Source organism: Salmo salar, chromosome 09 (assembly GCF_965601325.2).
Source record: "Salmo salar chromosome 09, fSalSal1, whole genome shotgun sequence".
Classification (NCBI taxonomy): domain Eukaryota; kingdom Metazoa; phylum Chordata; class Actinopteri; order Salmoniformes; family Salmonidae; genus Salmo; species Salmo salar.
This window is the reverse complement of record NC_138299.1, coordinates 13,204,553-13,220,000: the sequence shown is the minus strand read 5'-3', so window position 1 is coordinate 13,220,000 and position 15,448 is coordinate 13,204,553. Positions and strand designations below refer to the sequence as shown.

Sequence of the window (15,448 nt, the reverse complement as noted above, 5' to 3'; positions counted from 1 at the left end):
AGTACGGCGCTCAGTCACAAAACCAAACCCGCCATTTTGTGGAGTCAACAAAACTCAGAAATAGCATTATAAATATTCACTTACCTTTGATGATCTTCATCGGAATACACTCCCAGGAATCCCAGTTCCACAATAAATGTTCATTTGTTTCGATAAAATCCATCCTTTATGTCCAAATACCTCCATTTTGTTCGCGCGTTCAGTCGAGTAATCCAAATCCACTGTGCTCGCGCAGTGAGTTCAGATGAAAAGTCAAAAAAGTTATATTACAGTTCGTAGAAACATGTCAAACGATGTATAGAATCAATCTTTAGGATGTTTTTATCATAAATCTTCCATAATATTCCAACCGGACGATTCCTTTGTCTTCAAAAAAGAAAAGGAACACAGCTAACTCTCATGTGAGCGCGCGCCACTGAGCTCATGTCATTTTCTCAGTCATCTGACTCCATATCCTCTTATTCTCTCCTTATTCACAGTAGAAGCATGAAACAACGTTCTAAAGACTGTTGACATCTAGTGGAAGCCTTAGGAAGTGCAAAATGACCCCACAGACACTGTATATTGCAACTTCAGGAGAGTAATGGCAGAATCTGCGAAAGCCAGCAGGAGAGCGGGAGGACAATAGTTGGGTCATGTTTTTTTTCTTCTGGTTATCTAGATCTCTGGCGCCCTCTTGAGGCATCAAACCGTAAGCTTAAAGCATCAGACAAGCTCAATGAACATAAATTATTTGATTAAAATACATAGGGTGTGTCTATATATGGAAAAATACACGCTTAAACATTTTCTAGCGGTCGATTGGTCGAAAGAACAGACGACTTTCTGTCGACCAAGATTATTTTTAGTCTGGGACAGCCCTAGTGCGTGCACATGGACACGTGCACTGTAGAATATGCTGACTTGGGCGTGGCTTATGTTTGAGTGGAAGAGAGGAGTGGTTTTCTACAGCAGTTACACACACACACCACAAACACACACATCGCGTACACACACACACAGGACAGCGTAGTGGTATTCTGAAGCGTGATTCAGGCTAATCCCACTGTTCAGGTCTGATGAATATGGGGGATCAGGGCTGTCGCAATGCTGCATGTTATACTGACTACACACACACACACACACACACACACACACACACACACACACACACACACACACTGCGTGCATACACTGCATGCATACACCACAAACACACACATCGCGTACACATACACACAGATCGCAGACACACACTGCGTACACACACTGCGTACACACATACACACACACACACACACACAGAGGGTTCTGCAGGTAGTCTCTAACCCTGGTTGTATATCTGGCTAAGGCAGCTTGTCAGATGGTCTGAGAGGGTTTAGCACAGCTTAGCCAGGCCTTCCTGCACTGCTAACACCGCTGTGTGTGTGTGTGTGTGTCTGTGTGTGTGTGTGTGAGACACATCCATAAAAGATGGGCTTCTACTTGACTATGCCCTGGCTATTGATATTTCTTGGTTGCCTAGCAATGGGCGGTGCTTCCACCGGTTTGCAGAAGACAGGTGGTTTCTCCTGACAAGTCTCTACCTCTATACTCACACTAACTTTATATTTATTTAAAATTGTTTAATATCTAGCCTGTTTAATTTAGGAGTCCCTGTAATGTGCTGGCATGTTACTGCTACTTTCTACAATAACTTGGTCATGACTAGCTAATTAATTTGGCAGTTTTGTTTGGGTTTCTCTGTGCATACAGTTGAAGTCAGAAGTTTACATACACCTTAGCCAAATACATTTAAACTCAGTTTCGCTTCGCTACTGTATATAGCCTGTCTTTTTACTGTTGTTTTATTTCTTTACTTACCTATTGTTCACCTAATACCTTTTTTGCACTATTGGTTAGAGCCTGTAAGTAAGCATTTCACTGTAAGGTCTACACCTGTTGTATTCAGCTTACGTGACAAATAAACTTTGATTTGATTTGCCTAGCTTTTAGCGTCATACCCAAGAAGACTCCATGCTGTAATCGCTGCCAAAGGTGCTTCAATATTAGTACTGAGTAAAGGGTCTTAATACTTTTGTAAATGTAATATTTCAGTTTGCGACAATTTCTAAAAAACTGTTTTTGCTTTGTTATTATGGAGTATTGTGTGTAGATTGATGAGGAAATAATAATAAGGCTGTAATGTAACAAAAATGTGGAAAAAGTGAAGGGGTCTGAATACTTTCCGAAGGCACCGTATATATATTTTTCTCTGTAATATTACTAGCCATCAAGTCATTTTATGAAGTTGGCTTTAGCTAGCCCAGCTAGGTTTCCAATCTCCCAACCTCATAACTTGCTACCAAGAAGCCATTTCGGGCTATCAATTCAAGGTCTATTAGTTATTTATACAAGCTAGCTACTACTCTATCTTAGCTGGCATGCCTGTTGGTAGACTTTAGAAAAGCAAGCATTTACTGATTATACTGAATAAAATTCACATTCCTTCAAATCTTTTATCCAGATTTGACCAGAGATGCATATTTAGTTTATTTAAAAAAAAGAACAACCAGTCAGGAGGATACAGGCAGTTCAAAAGGTATGCTTAGATATGGAGAAAAATAAGCATATTTACATAGAATTAAGCATAACGGTTATGGCTCTAGATTGCAGGACAAATGTGTTTCAGGTGTTTGAAAAATACAAAATTCTCCTTCCGGACCACCCCTCAGCCATCCACATGTACTTTGTGCCCCCTCATATTTTTGTGGTGCCCTGGTGTGTTTTGTGTGTACTTATGAGGTCTGATAAAGTTAGCAAACAAGAAAAGTATTGAATTAGTCTTGATCTTGGGAAGGTTGACACACACACACACACACACACACACACACACACACACACACACACACACACACAAGATCTATTGTTTCTACAGCACTGCGTTGCAACAGATAATCGGAAGTAGGCTGTACTATGCAGTCATTATTAGCATGTTTGATCAAGTTTAGCTAATTAATCCAGTTAATATGCTAATGAGGAATATCCATTTGAAAAGAAGTTGCGCTGTTAGATTTTTCATTGATATTCATCACATGCCTTTACATAGAACAATGCCACGGGCTTACTGATCAAGAAACACACACACACTGAATATGATAAAAGATAAAGAGCGCTTCATAGAAAGCAGAATAACTGCTGCAGTCAAGCGATAGCTGACACCACACACTCTCTAATTATCTGTGTCAAGTGCTGTTGACAATAAATGCATTATCTAATTTAAAGCTAGAATCCTTAATTGAAACAATAACAAAGCGACCTCCCTGCCCCTATTTTGCTAAAAAAAAACGAAGGGATTGTCACGTCCTGACCAGTAAAGGGGTCATTTGTCATTGTAGTATGGTCAGGGCGTGGCATGGGGTGTTGTTTTTGTGTGTTTTGGGGTTGGTTTATTTAGAGGGGATTGGTTCTAGTTTTCATTTTCTATGTTCTTTTTCCATGTGTGGCCGAGTATGGTTTCCAATGCAGCTCTTTTTTCCTTTGGGTTTGTGGGTGGTTGTTATCGGTATAGCCTATGTACCTTATGGAACTGGTTCGTCGTGTGTTTATTTTGTTTGAGTGTTCTCTCTAAATAAAGAAGGAAGATGAGCACTATACCCGCTGCGCCTTGGTCTGTCCCTTACGACGTATATGACAGGGATGTGTCACGTCCTGACCAGTAATAGGGGTTATTTGTTATTGTAGTTTGGTCTGGACGTGGCAGAGGGTATTTGTTTTATGTGGTTCGGGGTGGTTGTGTGTTTAGTGTTGTGTTTGATTTATTATTCCGGGCACTGGTCTATGTTAATGTATTTCTATGTTTAGTCTAGTTCTTTGTATTTCTATATTTAGTTAATTGGGGATTGGACTCTCAATTGGAGGCAGGTGTTTTCTAGTTGCCTCTGATTGAGGGTCCTATATATAGGTATGTGTTTGTTTTAGTGTTTTGTGGGAGATTGTGCTGTGTATAGCTTTCTGCCTTACTGGCCTGTTATTAGTCGTTGTGTTTTTTTTGTGTACGTTTTGGTTCACCTTCTTGTCCATTTAAATAAAAGAAGATGAGTGCACATTTCCCCGCTGCGTCTTGGTCCACTTTACCCTACGACAACCGTGACAGGATGGGGCTGGAGAAATGTAACCGCTCTCAAATTCGTAGAGAGCTCTATGGATGCGAGGACTGACCATCAATGATATCAAATGTATTAGGGCTGTAACGATTCACCGATATACATCGGTCCCCTGTGCAAATGTTTAAGGTATGAGTACATATGAGCCCAAACCGATCTAAATGAAGCATGCATTGATCAGAAAACCAATTAAAACATTCCAATTAGCAGGTTCACTAATGTTTTTAACTCCTATTGTTTTATTCAGAAAATACTTCTTATCTGTTGTGACTGAATTGATGCATCCTCCCCTTCAGTTCAGTAGCCTATTGAATTTATATGCATGTAACAGCATATGGCTGTAGTGGAGCAGGTTGAGAGCTTCAAGTATCTTGGTGTCTACATCACCAACAAACTATCATGGTCCAAACACACTAAGACAGTTGTGAAGAGGGCACGACAAAACCTATTCCCCCTCAGGAGACTGAAAAGATTTGGCATGGGTCCTCAGATCCTCAAAAGTTTCTGCAGCTGCACCATCGAGAGCATCCTGACTGGTTGCATCACTTCCTGGTATGGCAACTGCTCGGCCTCCGACCGCAAGGCACTACAGAGGGTAGTGCGTACGGCCCAGTACATCACTGGGGCCAAGCTTCCTGCCACCCAGGATCTCTATATCAGGCGGTGTCAGAGGAAGTCCCTAAAAATTGTCAAAGACTCCAGCCACCCTAGCCATAGACTGTTCTCTCTGCTACCGCATGGCAAGCGGTACCGGCGCGCCAAGTCAAGGTCCAAAAGGCTTCTTAACAGCTTCTACCCCAACACTCCTGAGCAGCTAATCAAAGGGCTACCCAGACCCCTTTGTTATGCTGCTGCTACTCTCTGTTTATAATCTATGCGTAGTCACTTTAACTCTACCTACATGTACATATTACCTCAATTACCTCAACTAACCGGTGCCCCCGCACATTGACTCTGTACCTGTACCCCCATATATAGCCTCGCTTGTTATTTTACTACTGCTGTTTAATTATTTTTTACTTTTATTCTATATTTTATATTTTCTGCTTATCTATTTTTACTTAAAACTTTTTTTTTCTTTTTTTTCTTAACTTCTTAAAGCATTGTTGTTTAAGGGGTTGTTGGTTAAAGTAAGTATTTCACTGTAAGGTATTTGGCGCAACTAAAAATGTATTTGATATTTCCGATATAATTCTTTACATACATTTAGGTTGGAGTTATTAAAACTGGTTTTTCAACCACTCCACAAATTTCTTGTTAACAAACTATAGTTTTGGCAAGTCGGTTAGGACACCAACTTAGTGCATGACACAAGTAATTTTTCCAACAATTGTTTACAGACAGATTATTTCACTTATAATTCACTGTATCACAATTTCAGTGGGTCAGAAGTTTACATACACTAAGTTGGCTGTGCCTTTAAACAGCTTGGAAAATTCCAGAAAATGGTGTCATGGCTTTAGAAGCTTCTGCTAGGCTAATTGACATCATTTGAGTCAATTGGAGGTGTACCTGTGGATGTATTTCAAGGCCTACCTTCAAACTCAGTACCTCTTTCTTTGACATCATGGAAAAATCAAAAGAAATCAGCCAAGACCTCAGAAAACAATTGTAGACCTCCACAAGTCTGGTTCATCCTGAACGCCATGGGACCACGCAGCTGCCATACAGCTTAGGAAGGATACGCGTTCTGTCTTCTAGAGATGAACGTCCTTTGGTGCGAAAAGTGCAAATCAATCCCAGAACAACAGCAAAGGACCTTGTGAAGATGCTGGAGGAAACAGGTACAAAAGTATCTATATCCACAGTAAAACGAGTCCTATATCAAACATAACCTGAGAGGCCGCTCAGCAAGGAAGAAGCCACTGCTCCAAAACCACCATAAAAAAGCCAGACTACGGTTTGCAACTGCACATGGGGACAAAGATCGTACTTCTTGAAGAAATGTCCTCTGGTCTGATGAAACAAAAATAGAATTGTTTGGCCATAATGACCATCGTTATGTTTGGAGGAAAAAGTGGGAGGCTTGCAAGCCGAAGAACACCTTCCCAACCGTGAAGCACAGGAGTGGCAGCATCATTTTGTGGGGGTGCTTTGCTGCAGGAGGGACTGGTGCACTTCACAAAATAGATGTCATCATGAGGGAGGAAAATTATGTAGATATATTGAAGCAACATCTGAAGACATTAGTCAGGAAGTTAAAGCTTGGTCGGAAATGGGTCTTCCAAATGGACAATGACCCCAAGCATACTTCCAAAGTTGTGGCAAAAATGGATTAAGGACAACAAAGTCAAGGTATTGGAGTGGCCATCACAAAGCCCTGACCTCAAACCTATAGAAAATTTGGGGTAGAACTGAATAAGCGTGTGCGAGCAAGGAGGCCTACAAAACCGGACTCAGTTACACCAGCACCGTCAGGAGGAATGGGCCAGAATTCACCCAACATGTTGTGGGAACATTGTGGAAGGCTATCTAAAACATTTGACCCAAGTTAAACAATTTAAAGGCAGTGCTACCAAATACTAATTGAGTGCAAGTAAACCTCTGACACACTGGGAATGTGATGAAAGAAATAAAAGCTGAAATAAATCATTCTCTCTACTGTTCTGACATTTCACATTCTTAAAATAAAGTTGTGATCCTAACTGACCTAAGACAGGGAATTTTTACTAGGATTAAATGTCAGGAATTGTGAAAAACTGAGTTTAAATGTATTTGGCTAAGGTGTATGTAAACTTCTAACTTCAACTGTATATAATTTGCAAACATTTCTAAAACCCTGTTTTTGCTTTGTCATTATGGGGTATTGTGTGTAGATTGATGAGGGGGAAAGAAATGATTACATCCATTTTAGAATAAGGTTGTAATGTAACAAAATGTGGAAAAAGTCAAGGGGTCTGAAAACTTTCTGAGTGCACTGTATAAGTCACTGATGCCCAAAGTGCGGGAAGCACAGCTGTGTGCGCAAACGAGAAGCCTGTTCTGATAGGCTATTCGTAAATATTGCACCTTCAGCATTCAGATGCTTGTAAAATGGCATTCCCAATGTCAAATCATAGGCTTTAGTTGTTGAGTGACAATGTAATTTGCTGGGTCATTGTTCCCAAATGCGCTGTAGATAATGGTGTTTTACCCAGTAGCGGTGCGTAGGTAAAATAACAGGGGAAGCCAAGCCCCCGCCCCCAGAAAGCCATATTACAACCTATATGTTGTGATAATTGCGTTGTTTGCACTATAACCTGTTAATTCATATGCCTTTGTTAGGTCTAAAGGCCGAGACAATAAGATAGTGGTAGAATAAATTGAACCACACCTTTTCTGTTTCATCACAAAACCAGATAGCGACCTCTCTCAGCTGAAGTCAACAAAGCATATTGCATGTACAGTAACAAACAGTTACATGACCTACAGCATGGTCAAGCAAGTTCATGTTTCCCACATTTTCGGACCACTAAACAACTATTGATTGAGAACCACAGAGAATTAACGCAAGTCGCAAAGAAAACAGGAGCTGCCTCCATTATTCCAGCACCATTTCAACTTCAACATTTCAACATCATCAAATCACCTCTGCTTAGTCTAATAGTGACAACTAAAAGATACCAAAAACAATTTAGTCCAATCAACGTAAGCCAAATATGATGTGGCTGTCCATGGTTCTGATTTGTGTGTGTGTGTGTGTGTGTGTGTGTGTGTGTGTGTGTGTGTGTGGTGTGTGTGTGTGTGTGTGTGTGTGTGTGTGTGTGTGTGTGTGTGTGTGTGCGTGTGCGTGTGTGTACGTGTACGCGCGTGCCCAAGTTGAAAAACATGTTGACTCACCCTACTTGTAGAGAAACGCCATCCTCCTCTCTTTCATGTTGATGAAACACTCTGACATACAGTACACGCTTTTAGTTTTTGTTGTCCTAGGCTACCTGGCTAAAATTCTTGCTCGCTAGCCTAACTTCCATTCACGGGCAACGTTAGCTAGTTAACATTAGCCTTCTACATCTAGCTACATATTGAACTTCCATCCTCAGGCCAGGGGCATAACACAACAATGTATTAATGGTTGGATCAGAATCGCCGTTATAATCATTGGCCAGTACGGAGAATTAAGTAAAACCATGAGTCCAAATCCCTGTCTCCATCCATTGCCAATTTAGGAAAGGGACTATTTTAGCTAGCTGGCTAGCTAGTCACCGGAGGACAACAACACAACGAGATGCAACAATTCAAGTTTTTCTGTCAATGACGTATGCTGTCAATGGGATTTGATAGGAGTGACGCCAAATCCAAACTGGCTTCCCTGGACACTTTTTTGTTTGGTGCGCCAGGACCATTCACAGTTGAGCTCGCTCAATTTAGCTCAATGCTGGATGGACATTTTTTTGAATACTTTTTTTTTTCTCAAGAGAGAACAAAATGCTCGCTGGCTTCCCTTGCATTTAATGCCTGGTGGCAACAATGTCATACTCGTTTGGACCAGACAGCATCAGATAGATGGCCTACATGTAGAGAGACAGAGAGGCGCTGTTTCCTTCGCTCGGTTGCTTTCTCCTGTGAGACACATTCAGCCTCTAACGAATTGAAGGATAATGATGAAACACAGAGAGAGAGACAAAATATGTAACATTTTTTTTTACATGATTATATATTTTTTGGTATTCGTGGCGTACATGAATACTGGTTTTACCGGAGTTTTACCGGAGTTGTGTAGCCTACCGGAATGGGACGCAACTCACATCTGATTGATATAATTATGGACATAGTACTAGTTCAAAACATTTTCAATGTGCAAAAATGACAAGTTCATCAGTGGGTGATTTCCGATAAAAAGTGAAGGGACAAATAACATACATTCTCCGCATCCCTAATCTGGTAAGAGGGGTGGTAGATGCTCAGTCTGCCCAATGGCTCAGCTCAGGTCCCTACACAGACCATTGACACACACGTACACACACACACGCACACATATGCACGCACACTAACAGAGGGCCACTCAGTTTAGAGAAGTAATTTCAGACAGGTCCGGCTCAGAGGCCCAGCTCCTGATCTCCCTTCAGCAGCAGATATTCATTTCAAATGGAAAATGAATGTGTTCCTTCAACAACAACAAAAAAAGTGAATCAAACCGAATCGCATCAATTCGTTGCTCTAATCAAACCCCGAATCACACCGAATCACGTCAAACTAAAACGTATCGTTCCTGTATCGGAGCCCATGCATTCTAGATGCGTAACAAATCGTTCATGAAAGGAGAGATGTACTTCCCTAAAATGTTTTGAGGCTATATAGTGTTTGCTTACATTTACGTTGTTTACAAACAATGTGGAGTAAAACAAGCTTACGGTTGGGGTTCTGATGGGGTACGACAGTTGAACTCCGCTCATGAGGCATTTCTAAGTTATATTCTGCAAGAATATATTGGTAAATATTATTAATTTATACATCCGGAAATGGATGTAGCAACTAAGGATTCTAGCTTCAAGATGGAGGGTCCATAAGTATCTAAAAGGACAAGCACCCTGTTTTGTCAAATGATCTAGGATTAAATAAAGAAAGTCCATATTTTGATTGTAATATACTGAATGGATGGTGTAAATGATTAGGTTCATCGTTAGGAATGGTTAGCGGAAACATTAGAAGCACAGCGGGAGAGCTTCTACAATATGTGTAATGATCCCAGGAGGAGGTGGACTTAGTACCACTGAACAGATCAACACAGGTATATAAACACAGCCCATTACATTTCCCACAGTCCTGGTTGGTTGGTAATGGATGTTTAGGAGAGGTGTAATGATACACACACCCTATCATTAAGGGTGGGTGTGTGTGTGTGTGTGTGTGTGTGTGTGTGTGTGTGTGTGGTGTGTGTGTGTGTGTGTGTGTGTGTGTGTGTGTGTGTGTGTGTGTGTGTGTGTGTGTGTGTGTGTGTGTGTGTGTGTGTGTGTGTGTGTGTGTGTGTGTGTGTGTGTGTGTGTGTGTGTGTGTGTGTGTGTGTGTGTGTGGATTCACAAGACCAAACAGAGACGTAAGAGCACCTAAGTGTTGTTTAGACGTAAACACGGATGCCTAATGCTAAACTCTGGCCAGACGCAGAGAGGAAGACATTGGCAGACGCAAGTGCTACCCAAACCTTCAACTAGGGGACCACCTGACAGTCTGGACACTGATCCAGCTAATCAAGGGCTTTGTGATGAGGTCATCAGTGCGTTTGTGCAGGGCTAGAACCAAAAGTGTGCGATGTCTGGTGGACCTCTGCGACAGGGTTGAGGGAGCAATGACACAGACCAGTCAAAACGGATCACCTTGACACATCACTCACGCCTCTATGCTGTCTGTCACTTCGTTGTCATCTTGTCATTTCTTGTTACATCACCGTGGTGTGATTGGGTGTGTGTGGGGTGCGGGCTATTTGGGTGACTTTCAAAGCTCTTTGTTCCAGTTTCTCTGAACAGTAACCATGAGAACATCTCGAAGAGAGAAGAGTGGAGAAGACGGGAGGGGAGGAGAGGAGGGGAGGGGAGGAGGGGAAGAGAGATTGTGTGACATTACTTAAAGATCATATCTGATTGTAAACCAGCCCTGCTACACAACCAACCTATCTACGGTATTACTGATGAGGAGCTCACTGTAACTGGTTCTCACACACAGAGTGAGTGCTAAACGGCCCTCTTGGACTGCGTGTCTGAGTGTGAGAAGAACCAACAATGTGATGAGTGTGTCAATGACATGACTGGTCTATGCCCTTCCTCTCTTTCAATCTCTCTTTCTCAAGCTCTCGGTCTCTGTCACACGCACGCTAACCTCCTCTCTCCCTCCCCAGTATGTCGTTGCTGAACCATGACTGCAGGCCCAGCTGTGTGATGCTGTTTGAGGGGGAAACACTCCACCTCCGAGCCGTCAGAGACATGCAACCTGCTGAGGAGGTACGGTGCGTGATTTTGGTCGACTTGAGGCAGGATGCAAATAAAAACGGTGACCTCTCTCTGTCCCTTTCTCTCATTCGCTCTCGCTCTCTGTGTCTCTCTCTCTCTCTCTCTTCTCTCTCTCTCTCTCTCTCTACCTAGTTGACTATTAGTTACATCGGTACGTTGGCTCCTACCAGAGACAGACGGACTCAGCTAGAGGAGCAGTACCATTTCACCTGCCAGTGTCAACGATGCACCACTGCAGACATGGTAAGACCACAGCCACACACACAAACGCACATGCTGTTCACTGTGTCAGCGTGGTCTCGGTGTGTGACCACTGAAGCCCGTCGTGCGCCTGTGTACCTGCGGCTTTCTCGTCTCCTCCTCTCACTCTGTCGTCCCTTCTTATTTCCCCGCTCTCCTCGCCCTCTCTTTCATGCTCTGCCTCTTCTCGCCCTCTCTCCCTCCGCCTGTCTCTACGTTCCCCGTCCTTATCAGGGGAAGAGGAAAAATAATACATCCACCACTTTCTACTTCAATACCGATCTCCATCCGTCTTATTCTCCCTCTCTCGCTCTCTCCTTATCTTTCAATCTGTCAGTCGTCCACCATCCCTCTCCACCCCCCCCCCCCTTTCCCTCCACCTTCTCCCCCTCTGCCTTCCACCTGTCAGCTCTGAGGCATGCTGTGGACTTGAACCAGCTTCTTATGACACAGAGTCAGTGCTCTCTAGACGTTTTGATTGGCTGCTTTCAATTTTCACTCTGCTATTAATGAACATGTGATTGACCTGACATTTATTCAGCTCTCTCTCTCACACGTATACTCATGCACACACACACACACACACACACACACACACACACACACACACACACACACACACACACACACACACACACACACACACACACACACACACACACACACAGCTCTCTCATAAACAGATAATGATCTAGTATCAACAGTATGCCAGTTGTAATTTCACGGCCTGTTCAGCTTTCTGCCTTAGTAATTAACACATTCACTTTATCAGCATAATAAAGTGTTTGTGTGAATGTGAGGATAAAGACATTTCTTTTCACAAGACAAATAGCATTCTCACTCCAAGGAGCAGCAAGACATAGAGAAGTAGTCATTTCTTCCTCTCTGACCTATGTAAATTGGAAACCACATATCCTGAGGCTGCATTTATTGTAGCTGGGGATTTTAGCAAGGCTAATGTGAAACAAGACTCCCTAAAATTTATCAGCATATCGAATGCGTGACCTGGGCTGGCAAAATTCTGGATCAAATCAAATTTATTTATATAGCCCTCTTACATCAGCTGATATCTCAAAGTGCTGTACAGAAACCCAGCCTAAAACCCCAAACAGCAAGCAATGCAGGTGTAGAAGCAAGGTGGCTAGGAAAAACTCCCTAGAAAGGCCAGAACCTAGGAAGAAACCTAGAGAGGAACCAGGCTATGAGGGGTGGCCAGTCCTCTTCTGGCTGTGCCGGGTGGAGATTATAACAGAACATGGCCAAGATGTTCAAATGTTCATAAATGACCAGCATGGTCAAATAATAATAATCACAGTTGTCGAGGGTGCAACAAGTCAGCACCTCAAGAGTAAATGTCAGTTGACTTTTCATAGCCGACCATTGGGAGTATCTCTACCACTCCTGCTGTCTCTAGAGAGTTGAAGACAGCAGGTCTGGGACAGGTAGCACGTCCGGTGAACAGGTCAGGGTTCCATAGCCGCAGGCAGAACAGTTGAAACTGGAGCAGCAGCACGGCCAGGTGGACTGGGGACAGCAAGGAGTCATCATGTCAGGTAGTCCTGAGGCATGGTCCTAGGGCTCAGGTCCTCCGAGAGAGAGAAAGAAAGAAAGAGAGAAAGAGAGAATTAGAGAGAGCGTACTTAAATTCACACAGGACACCGGATAAGACAGGAGAAATACTCCAGATATAACAGACTGACCCGAGCCCCCCGACACATAAACTACTGCAGCATAAATACTGGAGGCTGAGACAGGGAAGGGTCAGGAGACATTACGTTACCCCCGGACAGGGCCAAACAGGAAGGATATAACCCCACCCACTTTGCCAAAGCACAGCCCCCACACCACTAGAGGGATATCTTCCATCACCAACTTACCATCCTGAGACAAGGTCGAGTATAGCCCACAAAGATCTCCGCCACGGCACAACCCAAGGGGGGGCGCCAACCCAGACAGGAAGACCACGTCAGTGACTCAACCCACTCAAGTGACGCACCCCTCCTAGGGACGGCATGGAAGAACACCAATAAGCCAGTGACTCAGCCCCTGTAATAGGGTTAGAGGCAGAGAATCCCAGTGGAGAGAGGGGAACCGGCCAGGCAGAGACAGCAAGGGCGGTTCGTTGCTCCAGAGCCTTTCCGTTCACCTTCACACTCCTGGGCCAGACTACACTCAATCATAGGACCGACTGAAGAGATGAGTCTTCAGTAAAGACTTAAAGGTTGAGACCGAGTCTGCATCTCTCACATGGGTAGGCAGACCATTCCATAAAAATGGAGCTCTATAGGAGAAAGCCCTGCCTCCAGCTGTTTGCTTAGAAATTCTAGGGACAATTAGGAGGCCTGCGTCTTGTGACCGTAGCGTACGTGTAGGTATGTACGGTTGGATCATTGCTACTCTAACTTCCGCGACGCATTCAAAGCCCTCCCTCGCCCTCCTTTCGGCAAATCTGACCACGACTCCATTTTGTTGCTCCCAGCCTATAGACAGAAAATAAAACAGGAAACGCCCATGCTCAGGTCTGTTCAACGCTGGTCCGACCAATCTGATACCATGCTTCAAGATTGCTTCGATCACGTGGACTGGGATATGTTCCGGATAGCGTCGAACAACAACATTGATGTATTCGCTGATTTGGTGAGCGAGTTTACTAGCAAGTGCATCGGTGATGTTGTACCCACGGCGACTATTAAAACCTTCCCCAACCAGAAACCGTGGATAGATGGCAGCATTCGCGCAAAACTGAAAGCTCGAACCACTGCTTTTAATCAGGGCAAGGCGACCGGGAACATGACCGAATACAAACAGTGTAGCTATTCCCTCCGCAAGGCAATCAAACAAGCTAAGCATCAGTATAGAGACAAAGTAGAGTCGCAGTTCAACGGCTCAGACACAAGAGGTATGTGGCAGGGTCTACAGTCAATCACGGACTACAAAAAGAAAACCAGCCCTGTCGCAGACCCCAATGTCTTGCTCCCAGACAAACTAAACAACTTCTTTGCTCGCTTTGAGGACAATACAGTGCCACCGACACAGCCCGCTACCAAAACCTGCAGGCTCTCCTTCACCGCAGCCAACGTGAGTAAAACATTTAAACCCTCACAAGGCTGCCGGCCCAGACGGCATCCCTAGCCGCATCCTCAGAGCATGCGCAGACTAGTTGGCTGGTGTGTTTACAGACATATTCAATCAATCTCTATCCCAGTCTGCTGTTCCCACATGCTTCAAGAGGGCCACCATTGTTCCTGTTCCCAAGAAAGCTAAGGTAACTGAGCTAAACGACTATCGCCCCTTGGCACTCACTTCCGTCATCATGAAGTGCTTTGAGAGATTAGTGAAGGATCATATCACCTCCACCCTACCTGACACCCTAGACCCACTCCAATTTGCTTACCGCCCCAATAGGTCTACAGACGATGCAATCGCAATCACACTGCACACTGCCCTATCCCATCTGGACAAGAGGAATACCTATGTAAGAATGCTGTTCATCGACTACAGCTCAGCATTTATTAACACCATAGTACCCTCCAAACTCGTCATTAAGCTCGAGGCCCTGGGTCTCGACCCCGCCCTTTAGCAACTGGGTCCTGGACTTTCTAACAGGACGCCCCAAGGTGGTGGGGGTAGGAAACAACATCTCCACCCCGCTGATCCTCAACACTGGGGCCCCACAAGGGTATGTTCTCAGCCCTCTCCTGTACTCCTTGTTCACCCATGACTGCGTGGCCATGCACGCCTCCAACTCAATCATCAAGTTTGCAGACGACACTACAGTGGTAGGCTTGATTACCAACAACGACGAGACAGCCTACAGGGAGGAGGTGAGGAGTGTGGTGTCAGGAAAATAACTTCACACTGAACGTCAACAAAACAAAGGAGATGATCGTGGACTTCAGGAAACAGCAGAGGGAGCACCCCCCTATCCATATCAACGGGACAGTAGTGGAGAAGGTGGAAAGTTTTAAGTTCCTCGGCGTACACATCACGGACTACCTGAAATGGTCCACCCACACAGACAGCGTGGTGAAGAAGGCGCAACAGTGCCTCTTCAACCTCAGGAGGCTGAAGGAATTTGGCTTGTCACCAAAATCACTCACAAACTTTTACAGATGCACAATCGAGAGCATCCTGTTGGGCTGTATCACCGCCTGGTACGGCAAC

The 15,448-nt window shown here is 44.1% G+C and overlaps 1 protein-coding gene across 1 annotated transcript in view; it reads left to right on the top strand.

Moving 5' to 3' along the window:
• Positions 1 to 15,448, top strand: part of smyd3 (SET and MYND domain containing 3) — a 218,518-nt gene that overhangs the window by 145,363 nt on the left and 57,707 nt on the right. The window contains 2 exon segments of the mRNA NM_001140394.1: positions 10,933 to 11,035; positions 11,177 to 11,287. Coding sequence (NP_001133866.1) covers positions 10,933 to 11,035; positions 11,177 to 11,287 — 214 coding nt within the window.